At 45.2% G+C, this 22,857-nt stretch overlaps 1 protein-coding gene across 3 annotated transcripts in view; it reads right to left on the bottom strand.

Moving 5' to 3' along the window:
• KCTD7 (potassium channel tetramerization domain containing 7) overlaps positions 1–14,421 on the bottom strand; it is a 37,195-nt gene extending 22,774 nt beyond the window's left edge. Inside the window, exons 1-3 of one of the 3 annotated variants that reach the window (XM_040424794.1) lie at positions 14,091–14,421; positions 9,949–9,961; positions 795–989 (exon numbers count right to left, since the gene is read on the bottom strand). In XM_040424794.1, the coding sequence (XP_040280728.1) occupies positions 795–989; positions 9,949–9,961; positions 14,091–14,196 (314 nt within the window). In that variant the 5' untranslated portion in view covers positions 14,197–14,421. Of the gene's footprint in view, positions 1–794; positions 1,060–9,948; positions 9,962–14,046 lie in introns of all 3 variants that reach the window. The other 2 variants (XM_040424792.1, XM_040424793.1) reach the window with 2 other exon arrangements.
• Between the last annotated feature and the right edge of the window lie 8,436 nt (positions 14,422–22,857).

Below are 22,857 nucleotides of genomic sequence, written 5' to 3'. Positions count from 1 at the left end.
GGTGTCCGCCTGGCCGTGCGGAGGGAAGTGGATCCGTCCAGACTTACAATGTAAGTCAATGGGGACGGATCCGTTTGAAGATGACACTATATGGCTCAATCTTCAAACGGATCCGTCCCTCATTGACTTTCAATGTAAAGTCTGGACGGATCCGTTCAGGCTACTTTCACACTTAGAAATTTTTCTAAGTTATAATGCAGACGGATCCGTTCTGAACGGATACAAACGTCTGCATTATAGGAGCGGATCCATATATGGAGTCAGTGCTTGGGGACACCCAGTGTATTTAAATCTAATTTAGCCTCTATTTCTGAAAAGTTTCTGGCAGGATTTGAACTCACAACCTTCTACATTACAGCCCAGAAGGTTAACCACTACACTATAGAGCTGCATGGCCAGTTACTTAAAAAAAAAAATATATATATATATATATGAGACTTCTGCTGTATAGGAATACTTACTAGTAGTAAGTATTCCTATACAGCAGAAGTTTCATATTGTATTTTTTTTAGTAACTGGCCATGAAGCTCTATAGTGTAGTGGTTAACCTTCTGGGCTGTAATGTAGAAGGTTGTGAGTTCAAATCCTGCCAGAAACTTTTCAGAAATAGAGGCTAAATTAGCACATGCGATGCTCGAGCCGAATTAGTGTTTGGCCGAGCATGCTCGCCCAACGCTATTACAGATCTAAAAAAGTACCTATGTATGTCAAAGTAATCTCAAATAGTTGGCCTAACCATGTATTTAGGGAATTAGGTATTATCTCTCAAAGCAAGCTGGTAATTACTTACTTACCCAAAGTATGTTCCATCTCTGTCAATAAAGTATCTGCCCTCGGCATCTGTTGGAATGTGATGGCGTCCACTAAACATGGCAGCCAGCATGGTGTCTTCATACCTCTGAAGAGTAGACAGCCTGGTGGTGAAGCACATCCCTCCCACACTGAGCGGAATGACTTCCGGAAGCTGCAGAAGCATAAAGAACAACGTACTTCTTCCAGCACCAATGGAATTTGGACTGCGGTTACATTAAAGCAATTTCATGCGGATACGTTTTCAACCTAGATAACAATGATATAATAATTGGATTGGAACAGAGCATGCATACAGCATTTATTGCCATTAGCTTCAATTGTCTTCATACTTTCAGCCACAAACACAATACACAGCAATACACAGAAAGCCACGCACAAAAGGACAATTCACAGAGCATCCAACAATACACTGCATTGTCCAAGTGCTGCCTGAGACTTGGGATTTCATGAGACACAGGGTGGTGTAACCATCTGAAAGGAAAACCTCTCAGAAATGGAAGCTTGGCTTCATTCATTGGATTTCAATGTGTAGGGAAGATGTATTTATAATCATTTGTAAATGTTGTCGCCCCTGATGATTGCCATCTTGACCGCACACAAATCCTACTGTCTGGGCAGTGCAGCAGGGCTGTGTGCTTTCTGATAGCTGCACTGAATGGGAGTTATAAGGGTTGTATAACAAGCTGTGGCCAACCATACCTTTCCCATGCACCGCCAGCCAGGGACAAACTATGTTCTCCCACATGAAATACATCCGCCCTTTCCCTACTGAAAATACTTACCTACACCTAACATTTTAGAATACTTACCTCTCCCAAACTGCAGTCTCCTTCCCTCCCCAGCTCTCTAATTCTCTTTGATATGAGCAGGAGGAAACATTTAAGGGGTTGTCCAGATTGTTGATATTGAGACACATCCTCCATATACTGTAGGACTCAAACTAAGTTCAATGGCACACCATCATCACCATAGGGTGCAGCAGATGGGTCCCAGACCAGTCAATAGAGTAATATAAGGACTCCATACTGGGAATTTCTTGAATAAATCACGTGTTTTGCAATTACTTGCAGTATGCAGTCTTTATATGACAAGATAGGTCATCAATATAAGATCTTTGAGGGTCCAACACTCCTACCAATCTGCTGTTTTGGGCATCTGCTGGAAAGTAGACAGTGGATGGAACCAGAAGCAGAAGGTTCTGTCCACTGTGTAATGGTTGTGCCGGTGTAATGCGGCTCAGCTCCAATTCAAGTGAATACAGAATGACGGCACAGCTACTACACAATGGATATGATTGGGAGCTGCACTGTACATTGGATGTGAATGGGAGTTCAGCTGTAGTATGCCAGCATGCACACACTACACAGTGGACAGAGCCTTCTGCTTTAAGCTCTGTCCACTGTTTAGTTTCCGATGCTGGCAGCCATTTAAAAGGTGCCTGGAATGGAACCCCCACCAATAAAATATTATTAGGCAACCTTAAAGGGATTTTTGTATGGACGGCCTATCTCAATATAGGTCATCAATAAGAGATCAGTGGGGGTCCGACTCTCGGAAATGGCGCTGACTGAAGCTCTGTGATCGCTGCAGCCTCTTCACAGCTGACAAACAGAGCAGCGTTCATTTGATAGCGGCTGTGCTTTATTGCGTGGCACAGCCCCATTCAGTTGAAAAGGACTGAGCTGCGCCTAGGTCCGTAATTCATGAAAGTAAGATCTAGTAAGACCTGCGGCCTCTTCTTATAGCTGATCAGCCCGGGTGCTGGGAGTCACAGGCCATCAATATGAAAATCACAGACAACCCTTTTAGAGATAGGACATCAGTGTTAGGGTCCATTCACACGTCCGCAAAATAGATCCAAATCCGTTGCGGAACGGATCCGGACCCATTCATTTTCAATGGGGCCGGAAAAGATGCGGATAGCACACAGTGTGCTGTCCGCATCCGCACTTCCGTTCCACAAAAAAAAGAACATGTCATATTCTTGTCCGCAGACACGGACAACAGGCATGGGATTATAAATCATACCCAAACCATATAACCAACTAACCAATAGCTTAACCAAATAAAAATACACATGGACACTTTAATGGGTGGAATAAATTAGGCCACGGACATCTTTATTAAAGATTAGCTTAAAGTCATTTAACAATAAATCATCATAAAATTAAATCATCAAAAAATTAAATCATCATTAATATCTTATTAACAAACCAATACTTAGACCAGCCATAAGCTCGGCCTAAACTACTGACTCAACTCGTCCGCTCACCTAATAGTGAGCGACTTTTACCCACCGGAACATGCCGACTAAACAGGCGGCATGGGCCCCACCCCACCAACCACTAACTCAATCATAGCCTGCAAGTTTAAGCTAAAAATATCCAAACCAATTGCTGACAAATGGATTTTATCTGAAAAATGTAGGCCGGGCAAACCACCTTCAAGGTCCACATGACGAAAAGAGAATCCCCAGACCAGAGGCATAAAACGAGCCATAATCCTATTAATTCGTATCCTAATCTTATTCAAGTACTTAAAATTAGGATAAGACAACCATAGCAAACAAGGAATCATCTCGGAAAAACAAGACGGGCGTCAGGAAACAACCGCCTTGTTCTGACCACAGTACTCTTCATACAGAAAGCCAATTCAATGGTGCTGAATTTGCCCACATCATTGGCCCCTGCATGAAAAATAATGACATCAGGGTCTGGGTATAACGAACACTATATCCAATAAACCATCCCATCGCAAACCCCTGACTCCATTCCAATATACTCTAACGACGTCTGTAGACCAAGACAGATTGTCACCGCACGATCTTTCCAAAGCTCTTCTATGGGCCCAATGCACGAATGAATGGCCGATGATCCATATGGTGAGCCCTGTGAAAGCTATAAACAAAAGAAAGTTAAACAACGGTAAAATCAGGGTGAATATACAGTTTAAAATAATTAGACGACCATCTACCAATACTCTTTATTACAGACGTACTCAAACCAGACTCCGCCGCCGCTGTGGCAGCACCAATCCGAAAGGAATGAGACGTGAGGCGAAAACCCTCTAGACCCAGACCTGAACTGATACTGTGTCAACGGAGAAGCATCCGCATGAATAAAAAACACCCACAGGTCTGAAATGTCAGTATCAAGATAACATACTCACAGGGCAAACAGAACCCGACCTGACTTTGTTCACACGAATCCAGGTACCCTTACCTGATTGATCCACTTTGGACGATGGAAGAAAAATAAAAACATAGTTAAACATGAATATGAACGTGCTTTAACGCCAGGCCGAAACCCGACCTTCCATTGTTGGGAAACAGCTCACTAATTCTAAACGCACCAAAAAACATACAACAAAACGCAGTGGAAAAAAGCAATGCCTCAAAATCGTCCGAGCAAACCCTAGAAGTAGCATGACATAATGACCTCAACAACGCAGGGAATATAGGTCACCTGCTGTCAGGAAAACATTTACCCCGTCTATATCCCTTCAAAACCTGTTGGATCATAAAATAATCTAAAAAGGAAGGGGAACCTAAAACTCGAAGAAAAAAGGAAATACCAGACAAAACCCTTAAAACTGTAGCATAAGCCAAACCATCTTGAAATAACATCAAACAAAAAGCTAAAGTCGCAACCTCGCCACAGACATAAGGGGACCAACCTCTACCAGCGCCAAAACGACACCAACAACTCCAAGACCGAACGTAATCCGACCACGTTGCAGGAGCCACAGAAGACTGCAAGTACGACATACCTAGGACCAAATCAGATTCCACATATGCGCGGGGCATAACTCCCCATACGGGTAGGCCGCTTCGGCTAGCTGACGAAATTTCTGAAACTGAAAACGTGACAATGAATCAGCAATAGAATTATCTATTTCAGGAACACGACGAGCCTTCAGTCAAATATTTAACTTCAAACACGAAAAACTAAATGACGCAACAATTTAAAGGGTTTCTACCATCAGAATTTCTGTTATGTAGCTGACTGACATTAGCGCTGTGCTCATGTCAGCACTACATAACAGTGTTCTTTTTACATTTGTCCCTGTGGCCGTTCTCCTAAAATACACACTTTTACAATATGCTAATGAGCCTCTAGGTGCTATGTGGGGGTTGATTCAGTACCTAGAGGCTCCATCTACTAACCATTTATCCCGCCCAGGTCCTCCGTCTAGCCCTCCTCGCTCCTCTTAAGTGACGTCCGAGTTCGCAGCATCGCTGACGAAATCCTGCGCCTGCGCCGTCCACTTCTGTATTCGGCGCAGGCGTAGTGAGTGAAGGACGCGCTCCTGGTGCCGGCTTCCTCACTGCGCCTGCGCCGACTACATCACAGTGAGGAGGCTGGCGCCAGGAGCCCGTCATTCAATCACTGCGCGGAATACAGAAGTGGACGGCGCAGGATTTCGTCAGCGATGCTGCGAACTCTGACGTCACTCAAGAGGAGCGGGGCGGGCTAGATGGAGGACCTGGGTGGGATAAATGTTTAGTTGACGGAGCCTCTAGGTGCTGAATCAACCCCCACATAGCACCTAGAGGCTCATTAACATATTGTAAAAGTGTGTTTTTTAGGCTACTTTCACACGAGCGTTCGGGTGTCCGCTCGTGAGCTCCGTTTGAAGGGGCTCACGAGCGGCCCCGAACGCATCCGTCTGGCCCTAATGCATTCTAAGTGGAGGCGGATCCACTGAGAATGCATCCTCCTGCCAGCGTTCAGCCTCCGCTCCGCTCAGTGAGCGGACACCTGAACGCTGCTTGCAGCGTTCGGGTGTCCGCCTGGCCATGCGGAGGCGAGCGGATCCGTCCAGACTTACAGTGGAAGTCAATGGGGACGGATCCGCTTGAAGATGACACTATATGGCTTAATCTTCAAGCGGATCCGTTCCCCATTGACTTTCAATGTAAAGTCTGGACGGATCCGCTCAGACAACTTTCACACTTAGAAAATTTTCTAAGTTATAATGCAGACGGATCCGTTCTGAACGGATGCAAACGTCTGCATTATCGGAGCGGATCCGTCTGATGAAACATCAGACGGATCCGCTCCGAACGCTCGTGTGAAAGTAGCCTTAGGAGAACGGTCACAGGGACAAATGTAAAAAGAACACTGTTATATACTGATTACATTAGCACAAGGCTAATGTCAATCAGCTACCTAACAGAAATTATGATGGTAGAAACCCTTTAACTACTAGCGGACAGTTAGACGACAAAAAATTAACTGCAAACAAAACACACTTATTATCAGAATGCAAAATAATCCTTTTATTAGAGAAAAAACTACCCCACAAAACTAAAGATACCACTACTAAAAGCTCCAACAAAACAATATCCTTAGTCACCCCATTTGACACCCATGCCGGATGCCACTCTGCAGCACACCAATGCCCATTCGAATATGCACCAAAACCGCACGAATCGGCAGCATTAGTAAATAAATCCAAAGATGAAGCCACAACAAAATCGTCCTGCCAATACGACCTACCATAATATTGCTGAAAAAATTCCAACCTAACCACAAAATCTTCCTCCTTGCACAAACGAATATGAAAAGCTGGATTACTAATGACCGAACTTTTTTAAGACAACTGCCTGCAAAATACTCACCCCATCGACATTACTCTACTAGCAAAGTCTAACATGCCTAAAACCGACTGAATCTCTTTCACCGTAGCCTTACGCCTTTTTAACAAATCGGACAAAACCATGCATATCTTGGTAACCTTTTGCAATGGGAGACAACACTCACCCTTCTCAGAATCAATGACTATTCCCAAGTATTCTAAACGATTAACAGGGTAAACAGTCTTATCCTCCGCAAGCGGGACACCAAACCCCGAACATACTGCAAAAAAGGATTCCAACAATTCAAAACACACCGAAGAGCCCCGGTGAACAAAAAATCATCCAAATAAGGCGTTACTGCTCCTCGCATACACTTTACCGATACCGCCCATTCAAGAAAAGAGGAAAAAACTTCAAAATAAAAACATGATAAAAAACATCCCATAGGAAGGCATTTATCAAAATAAAATAGCAAAGGATGGACGCTGCAGCAGCAATAAATTCAGCCACAGCCCAACATCCTTTGCGCCCCAACGTATGCTGGGGTACACCGACAATCTTTGTCTGAAACCTTCATCATACACAAACCATCCAATCCCCCCAAATTTCTATACGCCTCTAACACATTATCCAAATGCTGAAAAAGACCAGAACATTTCATAGGAAATTTTTCTCCCATCACAGTACAAAAAATACAGTATGCTTGGAGCCAATTATTAAAGGTTCGGGGAATGGGACGTCTTCTGTCTTGCTCAGACTTATCCTCCCGCTTCTCCAATTTCGCAACGAAATCCTTAGATGCAGGTAAAAGGGATAATATATCTACGAATTCATTTCTCCATATCTTCTCTTTCACCGACATAGCGATGAAAACCCAAAGGGGATATTTCACATGGCAACATTTCTTTATAACACACTTCAGAAACACCTTTGCGTCTAGAAACCACTGGCCGAGGGAGGGATTCATCACTATCCAAATCCATACCCACCTCCTGACCGCTAAACCGCCAAGCGTCAGAAAAATCACCTGCCATACCAGCCGGCTCAGGAGGAGGGGGGGGGGGGACGACGACAAAGTTCTTTAGGGAAGAAAGTAAAGAGGACAATGAAGCAATGACAGGACACAGACCACTGGGACACTCACCACCTTCAGAAGCTGAAGTCCGGACACCTGCAGAGGATTGAGGGAAGTCCTGTAGCTGTGGTCCATCTTCTAAGCACGCACCCACCTGCCGCTCAACACCTAAGTGGAGCCGCTGGAAGGAATGCTGCACAGGCCGCCATCACTCTCCGCGCCTTCCTCCACACCTTGGCTGGACCGGAACGTTGGTGGCATCAGCGGAAGCTCTCCTTCCCAAAAGCGTCTCCAGAGCAGCACCCGAACGCCGAGGATCGCAGGAGGAACCAAAATGCTGGTCAGAGATTCCTGGGGACACAGATTCCAGATGCACTGCTGCCCCTGACATCATCCTGCTGCTGCTGCTTCTGGCGCACCCACTAGCAGAGGAGCCACGTCTCTCTAGCCTCTTCTTCTCCTGGCCGGACCTGTGTGAGGATGGAGAAAAACGGCTGCGCTGCCTCTTCTCCCTTCTAGAACAGCGCAGCGCAGGCATCCTGGAGGGGGCACCCGGATCCTCAGCTGCATCAGCCGCCTGGTCAAAGACAACACTGGAAGCGCCGACAACCGTAGGGACCACCGAAGAGGACATCTCAGCAAGGCAGGACTCAAGCCAGGACGCTGTGTCACCATCCCCAGCGCGCCTCCGGAGTTCCGCGACAAAGTCTTCCATCTGGTAATAGAGCAGCAGGCGGGGAGGAAGCAGCAATCCTTTCCACAGGTACTTGTCTGACAGCGCACGGCTTATAAACCCGAACCAGGTCCCAAGTCCAAAGCTCCCCACCCAATCCTATACCTGTTGCTGGGCATCCTTATTCCATTCTGCCCAGCAACAGCATCTTATAGGTCCCTCCCAGACCCAATGAATGACCTCTGCCTCTCTGCCCAGTAACCCTACTATTTTTAGCCCCTATACCTCACATCTTTGGCGGGAAAAATTCCCGCCAAAACACTAAATGTAAATCGCTGGGATGATTATAATCCCATGAGGATCCCTCCATATTTCTTTCCGGGATCCTGGCATTTCTATTAAAGTGCCGGCCATGTGCAATCTGCAAAATGCGGAACGCACATGGCCGATGTCCGTGTTTGGCGGATCCGCAATTTGCGGACGTGTGAATGGACCCTTAACATCCTAGAAACCCCCTTTAGAAGAGATGATGAAAGTGCTTGGTTTTACTCCACAGTGGTGCTGTTATTCAGTGACGAGGATAGATGATAGTACAGAAAATGTAGAACAGCACACGCAGGGTGGCATTTCCTGGCATGTCCGATGTCCTTGCGTTCCATTTTATATAATATCTCTTTATTACCAAAGCAGTGAGTTTCATCCAGATCATCAGGCTGTTCCAGGCTGTTTTTCTTGGAATCGATTCCACAGGCAGCGCTTCCAGAACATCCTGAGCATATACATCTGGCAGTGCTAGCGGGAAAAGGATGGAGGATAGCGGTGTATGTGATCACTCTTAGGGAAGGCTATAATGTCGTTCCCACAAACTCATTTCCAGACATTTCTGTTCCGTGTACGTGTCTCAGCTATGCAATACAACTGCTACTTTCATAAGTAGCCATGTCTCAGCGCGGCAGCTACATGAATTTCTACTGAACCCAAATGGGACGAAAAACAACTTAAACTAGACTTTCCATCACTCATTTTTACAAACAGTAAAAGATTTTAAAAAAACACCTTATAAGCTAAAAGTGGGCAACTGACAGCCCATGCGGCACACAGGTGCCCACCCTGCTGCCCCCAGCTTTCCTCCCAGTCCTGCCAAGACATGGCAACCTTCAATAATTGTGTCTCCCTTGAATAGTATGAGGGAGGAACTGTATATCACTCTGACCGCATTAATTATAGGATGTGATACCTGATAGGCATGTGGTACAAAGTGCAGCTTAGGCCGGGCTCACATCACGTTTTTGCCATTCGTTTAACGTATACAAAAAACATAGACAGATGCCATATGGTGGCATCCTACTCCATAGAGTTCCATTGTAAAAAACTAAAAGTATATTGAACCTGTGGCCCTGCAGCTGTTGCAAAACTACAACTCCCAGCATACTCAAAGAGCTGCAGGCATACTGGGAGTTGTCGTTTTGCTTAGGGATCGACCGATATTGATTTTTCAGGGCCGATACCGATACCGATAATTTGTGAACTTTCAGGCCGATAGCCGATAATTTATACCGATATTCTGGGAATTTTCATTTTTGAGAAAAAAAAAAATTCCTATACAAATCTGCTGAAAATTAATATGTTTATTGTTAATGTGTATTTTTTTGTTTATTGTTAATGTGTATTTTTTTTATAAATCTTTTTCATTTATACTTAATATTTTTGTGGGGTTTTTTTACTAACTTTTAGCCCCCTTAGGGACTAGAACCCTTGTCCTATTCCCCCTGATAGATCTCTATCAGGGTGAATAGGAGCTCACACTGTCCCTGCTGCTCTGTGCTTTGTGCACACAGCAGCATGGAGCTTACCATGGCAGCCAGGGCTTCAATAGCGTCCTGGCTGCCATGGTAACCGATCGGAGCCCCAGGGTTACACTGCTGGGGCTCCGATCGGAGGAGGAGGGGAGAGGGGATCCTGTGGCCACTGCCACCAATGAGTAATACTGGGTGGGGGGGGGCGCACTGCGCCACCAATGTTTTTATTATTGGCCGGGATTGGGGTGGGGGGCGCACTGCGCCACCAATGATTAATACTGGGGGGCTTGGGGGGGGGCGCACTGCGCCACCAATGAAAATAAGTCTCTCAATCATTCATATACAGGAGGCGGGAGCTGGCTGCAGAATCACATAGCCGGCTCCCGACCTCTATGAGCGGTAGCTGCGATCCGCAGCACCTGAGGAGTTAACTACCGCGGATCGCAGCTAGTACCGTTCATAGAGGTCGGGAGCCGGCTATGTGATTCTGCAGCTCCCGCCTCCTGTATATGAATGAATGAAAGACTCATCTTCATTGGTGGCGCAGCGGCCACAGCCCCTCCCCTCCTCTTGTCTTCTCTTCTGTCATTGGCGGCAGCGGCAGCAGCAGCACAGGGGGAGGGAGACACTGCTTCCTTCTCCCCTGTGCTGCGGAGGGAACAGAGAGCGCTGAGAGCAGCGCGTTCTGTGTTCCCCATACGTTATCGGTATATCGGCAAAATAGATGCCGATACCGAGAACGTTCAAAATCCTCAATATCGGCCGATAATATCGGCCAAACCGATCCCTAGTTTTGCTGAGGATCAGAAGGACTATAATCTTCCAAATTCAAGAAATTATTGTCACATGTAATGGCGGCAGCAACCGAACACCAAGCTGCAAATTAGCGTTAAAGGGAGTCTGTCATCAAAGTTTCACCTTTTTAACCCTTCCCATAGCTTTCTAGCAGCCTTACAGTTAATAAAAACGTTACCTTTTTGAGCAATCCTGGACTTATAAAACCGGCAAAAAACAACTTAGTAGCATATGCAAATGAGGGCTCGCAAGTGCCCAGGGGCGGCGTTACCCTCGTAGGTGTCCAGCTAGCTCAGCCTTATCGTCTCTTCCCCCCGCCCATTCTTTCCCTCTGCCCGCTCATCCTTTCCCTCTGACCGCCTATCTACTTACTTCTTGTTTTGCCGAGATCCCGCACCTGCGCACTCAGTCCGTCGGCCGGCGCATGCGCACTGCGATGCCCATTCCTTGTACGGCATCACAGTAATTAATGCGCATGCGCCGGCTAACGGCGCGAAAACACCACAAAGGAGGCGGTCCATCGGCGGATGCGCAATAATTACTGTGATGCCGTACAAGGAATGGGCATCGCAGTGCGCATGCGCCAGCCGACGGACTGAGTGCGCAGGCGCGGGATCTCGGCGAAACAAGAAGTAAGTAGATAGGCGGTCAGAGGGAAAGGATGAGCGGGCAGAGGGAAAGAATGGCCGGGGGGAAGCGACGATAAGGCTGAGCTAGCTGGGCACCTACGAGGGTAATGCCGACCCTGGGCACTTGTGAGCCCTCATTTGCATATGCTAAGATGTTTTTTGCCGGTTTTATAAGTCCAGGATTGCTCATAAAGGTAACGTTTTTATTAACTGTAAGGCTGCTAGAAAGCTATGGGAAGGGTTAAAAAGGTAAAACTTTGATGACAGACTCCCTTTAATCGCCATCACATTCATGGTTCCCTCTGTGCTCTCTGGAATTGAAAGAATTAAAAATGTCAAACTCTGCAGCGGCCGGTCACTAGACTTAGTCCTCGTTAGTGTATTGTTTTAACCCTCTCCTTTCCAGAGGGCACAGCTTAGAGAAAACACTGATCACATCCCCTCATCTAATCAGATACCTGCCAGTCCTTAGCAGTGTAAGGCCTTATGCACACGACCATATGTATTTTGTGGCCAGCAAAAAACGGATCTGCAAAAGATATGGATTTTGTCCGTGTGCATTCTGTATTTTGCGGAACAGAACAGCTGGCCCCTAATAGAACAGTCCTATCCTTGTCCGTAATGCGGACAATAATAGGACATGTTCTATTTTTATTGCGGAACGGAAATACGGGAACAGAATGCACATGAAGTACCTCCCGTTTTTTTTGCGGACCCATTGAAATGAATGGTTCTGTATATGGTTTGCAAAAAAAAAATGGAATGGACACGGAAAGAAAATACGTTCGTGTGCATGAGCCCCACGGGTACGACCACGCTGAGGGAGCCACAGCGGGCTCTAAGGCTACTTTCACACTTGCGGCAGAGTGAGCCGTCGCCAGAACTGCCTGCCAGATCCGGCAAAACGTATGCCAACTGATGGCATTTGTAAAACTGATCAGGATCCTGACCCGTCTTACAAATGCATTGAAATGCCGAATCCGTCTTTCCGGTGTCATCCGGAAAAACGGATCCGGCATTTATTTTTTTCACCTTTTCTTCGGTCTGCGCATGCGCAGACTGGAAGGACGGGTCCGGCATTCCAGTATTTTGAATGCCGGATCCGGCACTAATACATTCCTATGGAAAAAAATGCCTGATCCGGCATTCAGGCAAGTCTTCCGTTTTTTTGGCCGGAGATAAAACCGTACCATGCTGCGGTATTATCTCCGTCCTGATCAGTCAAAAAGACGGAACTGAAGACATCCTGATGCATCCTGAACGGATTGCTCTCCATTCAGAATGCATGGGGATAAAACTGATCAGTTCTTTTCCGGTATTGAGCCCCTAGGACGGAACTCAGTGTCAGAAAAGGAAAAACGCTAGTGTGAAAGTACCCTAATTAGACTAATGAAGACCGCATGTTTAGCCGGTCTGCACTGTTAATGGCTTCCCGGTACTGAAGGTGTCACACAGCCTTTAAAGGGGTTGTCGCACCTCAGACATTGGTGGCATATCGTTAGGATGTGCCACCAATATCAGATATCAGGTAGGACCCGCACCTATCTCCAGAATGGGACCCCCGATGTGAACGGAGGGAAGATGCACATATTCGGCCACCCTCCATTCATTTCTATAGTACTATCAAAATAGCCGAGGGTCGCGCATGCGCTGTGCGCACTTTATTCACTTGCATGGGACTTCCACAAATAGCTGAAAGCACTTGGCGGGCTATTTCCAGAACTTCCACAGAAATGAATGGAGAGCACACTGTTCATGCGTTTTCGGGGGCCTGTTTTGGAGATGGGTGTGGGTCCCAGAAGAATTACCCTCATCCATCTGACATTGGTACCATATCCTTGTCTGAGATGATAAGACCCCTTTACCAATGCAGACCAACCATACAGCAGCATGTGTGGCAACCGCAACATGACCGCGCCGTGTGATTGTACCCTAAAGGATCTAAGGGCGCACAATATTTAGCAATTATTTTGTGTAATCAAACGTCTCGGACCGAAGCGACTCACAGGATCGTCAGCAAACTACACGTGAAAAAGTCTTATGGGGAAAGGACAGGGCAAGACGCTTGTTGGTGATAGCAGTGGCCAGCCTCAGCATGATTGGCTGAGCGGGCCTCTCCTCATCAAGGGGGGTGATCCGTGAGGGTGTGGCTTCAGTTTTAACCCCCTATGAGCCATACATCAATAACTTAAATATTAATGGCTGCGCTAGCCAAAACATAAAACGACTCTACTATACACAATTCATCTACGAGGACCCGTGAAATGTGGGGGTAGAAGTGCCAGGCACAGATTCATGCACGCTGCCAGCCGTACACTGAGATGCCAGGGAGACTCAGCCCCTGGATCACCACCCATCTCCTAATATACTTTTGCGCGGTTATGTGGGCACTGACGCCTCCCTGGGTTTCCAACATGCAATCTGGAATTTACAACATCAGTAATGATTACATTGGTTTTGCCCCAGATGCTGCAGCTACAGGTGGCACATTGCCCTTCAGCAGGCACTGCTGCCACCCAGGTGATGGCCATGTAAGTGCACCAATCCCTGCAGGCACACAGCTCACCCAGCCAATGAGTACCAGCCGAGGGAGTGGTAAAGGCAGCAGATAATGGAGAACCGGCCTTTACCCTTCCCCAAAAGGACTACACAGCCGGTGACTGCCCAGGTGGAGCGCCTACCTGCAGCGTGGGCAGCTTTCCGTCCAGGGAGAAGGTGGCACTGCCCGGAGTGGGTGTGGCTGGATCGATCAGCTCATCTTCAGCATCAGAGCTCGACATGGCATCATCCGGGGTCCCTCTGTCTTCAAACTGCCCCGAAACTACCACCATCCCTCTGAGCTTCTCTGCCTGGGGCCTCACTTGTCAGAGCTGGGGGAGGGCTGTGCAGTGATACGGCCGGGCACTGGTAGGTCACAGCTGCCAGACACTCATGCTGTGCCCCTGTGTCTGCCCTACAGATGAGGTGTATGGAATATACGTGCCCGGGCAGTGACCTGGCTGTGCCCACTCTTCTGTCTGTCTCATCGCTCCAGAGGTTGTCCGCTGCCACACAAGTGACGTCAGAGGGCGGGCTCTGCGGCGCCCCCGGGGCGTCACGTGGTTCCTAGTTCTTTCTCCTCACATCGTGTGACTGAGCGCAGCCCTCAGCTGTACTGTCCAGGACGCTGTGACATGTATCACCCCTTATAATGAGGGCTTATGCCACTTTACCATACTTCCCCAGCGACCTCAACTCTCCCGGAGGTTCAGGGAGTCTCCCTGACACCCGCATGTGAAACAATATCTCCCGGAAAGGTTTATCTCAGTCAGATAGCAGAGCAGAGAGATAAGAGAAGTGACAGGACAGAGTTTAGATTACAGGTTGAATTAACCCTTTAGGGTCAAATTGGCTTCTCAAGGAGATATTTTAAAGGCATCCCTTCTTTTGTCTCATTCAGTAGCTATATAACTATTGAGAGAGATGTACTTTTTTGAAAATACATTTACACATTTAACCCTCCATTTTAATTATATTATTTACCCCAGTGTTAAATTCACACCCCCTGGATGCTTTACAGGGAGTGCAGAATTATTAGGCAAGTTGTATTTTTGAGGATTAATTTTATTATTGAACAACAACCATGTTCTCAATGAACCCAAAAAACTCATTAATATCAAAGCTGAATATTTTTGGAAGTAGTTTTTAGTTTGTTTTTAGTTTTAGCTATTTTAGGGGGATATCTGTGTGTGCAGGTGACTATTACTGTGCATAATTATTAGGCAACTTAACAAAAAACAAATATATACCCATTTCAATTATTTATTTTTACCAGTGAAACCAATATAACATCTCAACATTCACAAATATACATTTCTGACATTCAAAAACAAATCAGTAACCAATATAGCCACCTTTCTTTGCAAGAACACTCAAAAGCCTGCCATCCATGGATTCTGTCAGTGTTTTGATCTGTTCACCATCAACATTGCGTGCAGCAGCAACCACAGCCTCCCAGACACTGTTCAGAGAGGTGTACTGCTTTCCCTCCTTGTAAATCTCACATTTGATGATGGACCACAGGTTCTCAATGGGGTTCAGATTAGGTGAACAAGGAGGCCATGTCATTAGATTTTCTTCTTTTATACCCTCTCTTGCCGGCCACGCTGTGGAGTACTTGGACGCGTGTGATGGAGCATTGTCCTGCATGAAAATCATGTTTTTATTGAAGGATGCAGACTTTTTCCTGTACCACTGCTTGAAGAAGGTGTCTTCCAGAAACTGGCAGTAGGACTGGGAGTTGAGCTTGACTCCATCCTCAACCCGAAAAGGCCCCACAAGCTCATCTTTGATGATACCAGCCCAAACCAGTACTCCACCTCCACCTTGCTGGCGTCTGAGTCAGACTGGAGCTCTCTGCCCTTTACCAATCCAGCCACGGGCCCATCCATCTGGCCCATCAAGACTCACTCTCATTTCATCAGTCCATAAAACCTTAGATATTTCTTGGCCCAGTCTTGAAGGTTTCAGCTTGTGTGTCTTGTTCAGTGGTGGTCGTCTTTCAGCCTTTCTTACCTTGGCCATGTCTCTGAGTATTGCACACCTTGTGCTTTTGGGCACTCCAGTGATGTTGCAGCTCTGAAATATGGCCAAACTGGTGGCAAGTGGCATCTTGGCAGCTGCACGCTTGACTTTTCTCAGTTCATGGGCAGTTATTTTGCGCCTTGGTTTTTCCACACGCTTCTTGCGACCCTGTTGACTATTTTGAATGAAACGCTTGATTGTTCGATGATCACGCTTCAGAAGCTTTGCAATTTTAAGAGTGCTGCATCCCTCTGCAAGATATCTCACTATTTTTGACTTTTCTGAGCCTGACAAGTCCTTCTTTTGACCCATATTGCCTAATAATTATGCACACCTGATATAGGGTGTCGATGTTATTAGACCACACCCCTTCTCATTACAGAGATGCACATCACCTAATATGCTTAATTGGTAGTAGGCTTTCGAGCCTATACAGCTTGAAGTAAGACAACATGCATAAAGAGGATGATGTGGTCAAAATACTCATTTGCCTAATAATTCTGCACTCCCTGTAATCATATATATAAATATGATAATTTGGGGCAGGGTAATGAGCCCGGTCCTCCACACCATAGAGCAAAGTGTGCAGATACTTCATATGTTTGGAAAATGTAATAAAAAGTTCGTGAAAAAAAAAAAAAAGAAAACCTCCCTGAAATGAGAAGTGCACCTCCCTGAAATGAGTTTTTGCCGGTTGGGATGTCTGCTTCCCCTTGGTAGATACAGTAACTGTGAGGTATCTCTTGTACAAAACATGGCAGGTGTGGACAGGGCTAGTCTCCACATCAACCCTCAGTCTACAAATAACTACTGTCATGCAGGGTTGACCCAGAGCCATGTCCAAATATCTCCACAAGAGTCTAACTGCAGTGGGTGCATAACTGTGCCATAGTAATACCACCACCTAGTGCCATACAATGCCCAGCATCAGGGGCGTAGCTAAAAGCTCATGGGCCCTGGTGCAAGAGTTCAGCTTGTGCCCCCGTCCCTCAGTGCTTGATGGCAAGGGGCAGGGGAGCACGTAGCCTTCCTGCTGCCTGAGGCAAACATTGAAAGGGCACCCCCTCATGTCAAGTTCTTGACCTAACCCCTTCTCTCCAGCCAGAGGTGTAACTTGACCAGTATGCACTTTCTATAATGCCAGTGTCTTATGTGGCACAAGGGTCTTTGGGCCCCCTCAGGCTGCTGGGCCTGGTAGTGACTGCTACCTCTGCACCCCCTATAGCTACGCCCCTGCCCAGCATGCAATAGTGCATAATGCATATACAACACATAAATAAGGTTGTGTTCACATCTGCACCACACTCTCCATAAGGGTCTATTCAAAACACAGGTACTGGCTATGTGTGTTCTACATTTTGCAGAACGCACATGGCTGGCCCTCTTTGGACATGCTCTATCTTTTTTAAAAGGCCGCGGGACAGAAGTACGTGTGCTGTCTGCATCTTTTGTGGCCCCAATGAAATTCAAGCAGCAGAGACCCACAGCTAATGGACCGCGGCTGGCAAAAAGGCCAATTGTGGTCATTAAAGCCTGTAGATGCCGTGATCAAGTGAGATCACTGCATCTAAAGGGTGAAAACCCAGAAGCTTGCGCTTCCGGGCTTCTTACTTACTTACTTCTCCTCATTGGCCGGATGCCGGTAATTGATTTCAATGCGCTGTGTCTCTCTGAAGAGACCCAGTGCAATCAAGCTGCAATTCTTATTTTGACCAGAAGGTGGCAGGCCAACATAAAAAATGAGCAGTTTTGTACAAATCATGGATCTCAAAAACCCATGGTTGTTCAGAAAAAAAAAATATTCGATTTTGTAGGCTCAAATACGAGCTTCAAAATCATAAAAAAATGTTTAAAAAAAATACATAAATAACTAAATATATAAACATCCTGGGCATCACCGCGAGCAAAAACGCCCGTACTATTAAAATATCAAAACATTTTTCTAATATGGCACATGGACAATTTGCCATTTTTTCATTGCTTCTCTTACACAAAAAAAAGTAATAAAATGTGATCAAAAAGTCATAGACACCCCAAAATGGTATCAGTAAAAACTACAGATTGTCTGGCATAAAATAAGCCCCTACACAGCTCAGTAGATATAAATTAATTTTTACACTATTTAGACATAAAAACCTATATATATTTGGTATCGTTATAATCGTACTGACCCAGAGAATGAACGGCATATGTCAGGTTTGCCACAAAACAGACATGCTAAGCAGCCTGACAGGAAAACTCCCCAATACTTAGTATTTGAAAATGCCAGAGTGTTCTGTGTAGTGAAGACCCACCTAGGCAGCTCTGCAATTGGAGGCAACCAGTCCTGCTCACATTCTAGAACAGGTTGCTGCAGGCCAATTTTAAATCTTCCCGGAGAACCCCTTTAAGAGCTGTTCAGATGTGGCGGATTTGTTGCAGGCTTGCAGCAAAGCACAGTACAATACTCATGGATTGTGTTGTCAAAAAGAATGTGTCAAAAGAATGTGTCATCAGAAAAATAGCCTATTGTTTAAATCACATATCTACACTCACCTAAAGAATTATCAGGAACACCATACTAATACGGTGTTGGACCCCCTTTTGCCTTCAGAACTGCCTTAATTCTACGTGGCATTGATTCAACAAGGTGCTGATAGCATTCTTTAGAAATGTTGGCCCATATTGATAGGATAGCATCTTGCAGTTGATGGAGATTTGAGGGATGCACATCCAGGGCACGAAGCTCTGGTTCCACCACATCCCAAAGATGCTCTATTGGGTTGAGATCTGGTGACTGTGGGGGCCATTTTAGTACAGTGAACCCATTGTCATGTTCAAGAAACCAATTTGAAATGATTCGAGCTTTGTGATATGGTGCATTATCCTGCTGGAAGTAGCCATCAGAGGATGGATACATGTTCTCATTCTGTTTACGCCAAATTCGGACTCTAGCATTTGAATGTCCCAACAGAAATCGAGACTCATCAGACCAGGCAACATTTTCCAGTCTTCAACAGTCCAATTTTGGTGAGCTCGTGCAAATTGTAGCCTCTTTTTCCTATTTGTAGTGGAGATGAGTGGTACCCGGTGGGGTCTTCTTCTGTTGTAACGAGTGGTTATTTCAGTCAACGTTGCTCTTCTATCAGCTTGAATCAGTCGGCCCATTCTCCTCTGACCTCTAGCATCCACAAGGCATTTTTGCCCACAGGACTGCCGCATACTGGATGTTTTTCCCTTTTCACACCATTCTTTGTAAACCCTAGAAATGGTTGTGAGTGAAAATCCCAGTAACTGAGCAGATTGTGAAATACTCAGACCGGCCCGTCTGGCACCAACAACCATGCCACGCTCAAAATTGCTTAAATCACCTTTCTTTCCCATTCTGACATTCAGTTTGGAGTTCAGGAGATTGTCTTGACCAGGACCACACCCCTAAATGCATTGAAGAAACTGCCATGTGATTGGTTGACTAGATAATTGCATTAATGAGAAATAGAACAGGTGTTCCTAATAATTCTTTAGGTGAGTGTATATTCCTGTGTGCATTTATTTAGCGTTTGAACTTATTAATGATTCATATATGAAAGGAATCCATGTTCTTTTTTATGTTAAAACCAATTCTGCTTTTTGCTGAAGTTTCGTTTCTCTGTTAGGAACTAACTCTGATTGCTGTGAAAGTAATTGCTGTAAAGTTTATATTCTCTGTAACCCTGAATTTTATCTCTTTGGCACTACTCCCGGACAATATTCCTAATATGGAAGTTCCGTTTTTGTTTCTCTTTTTCTGTCTGTAGAATGAAACGTGTTAATATGATAGGTTGAATACATAACATACGATGATATGCTAATAAAGGGGGTAAAGCCCCCTCTATATAACCTGTGTGCATTAAAAATAAATCTCAGAGTGTTCATTCAGTACATCACTGTTGTGTCTTATATTACCTACTGAGTGAAGCGCTCTCCTGACGTCAGAAAAGGACTCAAACCAAGCCGATACTAGAAGTTTGGTGCCAGGGGTACCAAGTGGGACGTTGAGATTCCTATCAGTTTGGGGGCTGGTCCGGGATCGAGAAGGTCATCCTCGGGTTCGGTAAGAAAGGCATCTGTTATTGTCCTCTGGCCGATCCGAGAACCACGTCTCGATCTAGTAAGTAGAACCTACAACTTCTAGTATAATTACTGTATCAGGGATACAGGGAACAGACTCCGGGAGTCTGGGGGAGTGACCCGGGGACTCCGGGAGTCCGCCGTGAGGATCACTCAGAGAAAATATAGTGCGCACTAGATAATATTGTCTCAGGGAGACAAGGATGGAGCTTGGTTTGACTCTTTTAAAGTTGTTTTAAAGTATAAGAATATTAGAGTTGATATAAGGATACTGATGTCCGGGTGGTAAGTGTACGGACTGAAGTTCACTATTTGCATAGAGTTTTAAGGACATTGCATTGTTGTTTTACTGTGTTGCGGAGGTCTGCAAATTATATGTTTGATGAAACTCTCTGATATTTTGTGATCAGACCTGAGTCCTTTGCCTAGTTGACAGGATTAATTTCTCGGAGCCTTAACGCTTCAGTACAGCCAGTCCTAGGAAAATACCATCATTAAAATATCAGACCGAATGGGGTCACAAGGGTCTAAAACAAATTATCCCAAACCTGAGACGGGAGAAACATGCAAAGTTTATGTTGCATGGTGTAGTCCCACAAATTACTTCCTAGTTAACCCATGGGTGGATAACTTAGCTGGATGGACTGAGTTTATGCAAGCTGCTAGCCCCTTTTCCCAGGGACGGCGATAATAGCCCGTACTACATGGACATGATAAAGGGTCTTTGTCTGGGAGACAAAGAAGCATGGCCACATTTTGACCATGACCCGTCCTATTATATGGATTACATGATACAAAGGAGTAGGGAATCCTGCAGAGTAAGTGATGTTATATGTGTAATAATATTATAGAAGACAAAAAATTGTTCAATAATTTTCTTTCCCCAGCAGTGTAATGTAAGAATACAGCTTTTAACAAGAATTATTATATATGTACAACATTAACTAAGAACACCTGACATATAAAATGATTTGGGTTTAACAAAATGACTGTATGATTATAACATGTATATTGTCTTCTTATAAGAGTTGATTAATCACAGAGTGAAGATCAGAAAACATTGGAAAACAGCACAACAGCGAGATATACTATCAGCAATTCTGGGTGTGGTGTGGCTATATGTTTCCAGGAAAGCTGTGTTTGTCTGTGCTGCAAGTTTTGGGATAAAACAAAGACAATTGTGTGATTAGGTTGGAAGACAAATGATTCAGTGGAATGTGAATGGGTGTGGCTTTGAGTTGTAGAGGAGTTGAAAGTGTGAAAGAGCCCTAATGGATGCTTTTAGCAGAGCTGTGTGTGCAATTCAGTTTTTATGTGTAAGGGCGTGGTTATGAGCTGAAGATGAGTACATGAAAATGTATATGAATGTGTATGGAGTACGATATTTGTTTTCATATAATATGCGCATTGAGAATTTTATTTTATTTTTCTTGGAAGTTTTTGGTTTTTATTGGTGCCAACAGCATTGATCAAGCTGTAATTTTTTTATTGAAGTCAATGAAAAGTTTTTATGGGCCTGTGGTGTGTTTATGTCTGTATTGTCAGATCTGTTTGTTTCAATGTTTGAAGTTATGTGTTATATGTTAAGTGTTGTGCTTCACATCAGAGCTCTGTTCTCATGGGCAGCTGGGACACTAATGACAGACAGAAGGAGGACCACACCGTCCGACTAAAAGGGGTGGACTTAGATGACTGAGAGTAGGATTCATGGTAGATAGCAGTGCAACCTCAAGTGTGTTAAGTAAGGATTTGTTCATTAAGCTTGACTTACAAGTATCAGCAAATAATCAGGGCATAAGAGTACACTAAGATCTCATTCCAATCTCTACACCAGTGCCACTGATTCTTGCAAACATACAGAACCACCCAGAACTTAACAACATTAACCCTGCATTATGGTCTTCAAATGAATATGACACAGGATTCATAGATTGCACACCTTACAAAGCTACTGTAAAACCAGGTGTCATTTCAGTGTTCCAGAAACAATACCTACTGCCAAAAGAGAAACTCAATGGACTTAGGCCAATGATAAAAGAATTCCTACAAAAAGGGAATCCTGGAAGAGGTGATTTCACCCTACAGCACGCCTGTAAATCCAGTGACAAAGGCAGATGGTGCTACCCGCTTTGTACAAGATTTAAGGGCCATCAACAACATCATTGTGCCTAAAGCCCCTATTGTACCTGACATCACTCAATTACGATCTGCCATTCCAGCAGACGCTGTTTGGTTCAGTGTGATAGATCTGAAAAATGCATTCTTTTCTGTCCCAGTTGACAAGAAGACCAGACTAATTTTTGCTTTTTCCTTTGACAGACGTCAACTGACCTGGGGCACAATGCTCCAGGGATGTGCTGATTCACCTGTAGTGTACAGCATAGTCCTCCAAGCCACGTTAAAACCATGGCACCCCCCCCCCCCCCAAGGTTCCGTGTTGTTGCAATACGTGGATGATTTACTGTTGTGCAGTATGTCAGTGGAGGCCAACATTGAGGATGGTATATCACTGTTACAATGGTTGTTTGAATGTGGACACAGTGTCATTAGGGAAAATGCAATGGTGTAAACAGCAAGTCGAATACTTGGGGTTTGTCCTCACAAAGGGGGAAAGAAGGATCAGTCCAGGGAGAGTTCAGTCTGTAGCGGGCCTGGTCACCCCGCTCTCCAAGAAGGAAATGCTATCCTTCCTTGGAATGATAAACTACTGCAGACAATGGATCCCAGAATGTTCCTACTATGACAATATCTTGAGGCAGACAACACTACAGGACAAACCTGATTTAATAAAATGGTCTTCAGAAATGTACAATGCATTTGATTATCTGAATTGTTCATTA

Source organism: Bufo bufo, chromosome 3 (genome assembly GCF_905171765.1).
Source record: "Bufo bufo chromosome 3, aBufBuf1.1, whole genome shotgun sequence".
Classification (NCBI taxonomy): Eukaryota; Metazoa; Chordata; class Amphibia; order Anura; family Bufonidae; genus Bufo; species Bufo bufo.
The sequence above is the reverse complement of the archived record's forward strand: the minus strand, read 5'-3'. Positions and strand labels throughout refer to the sequence as shown.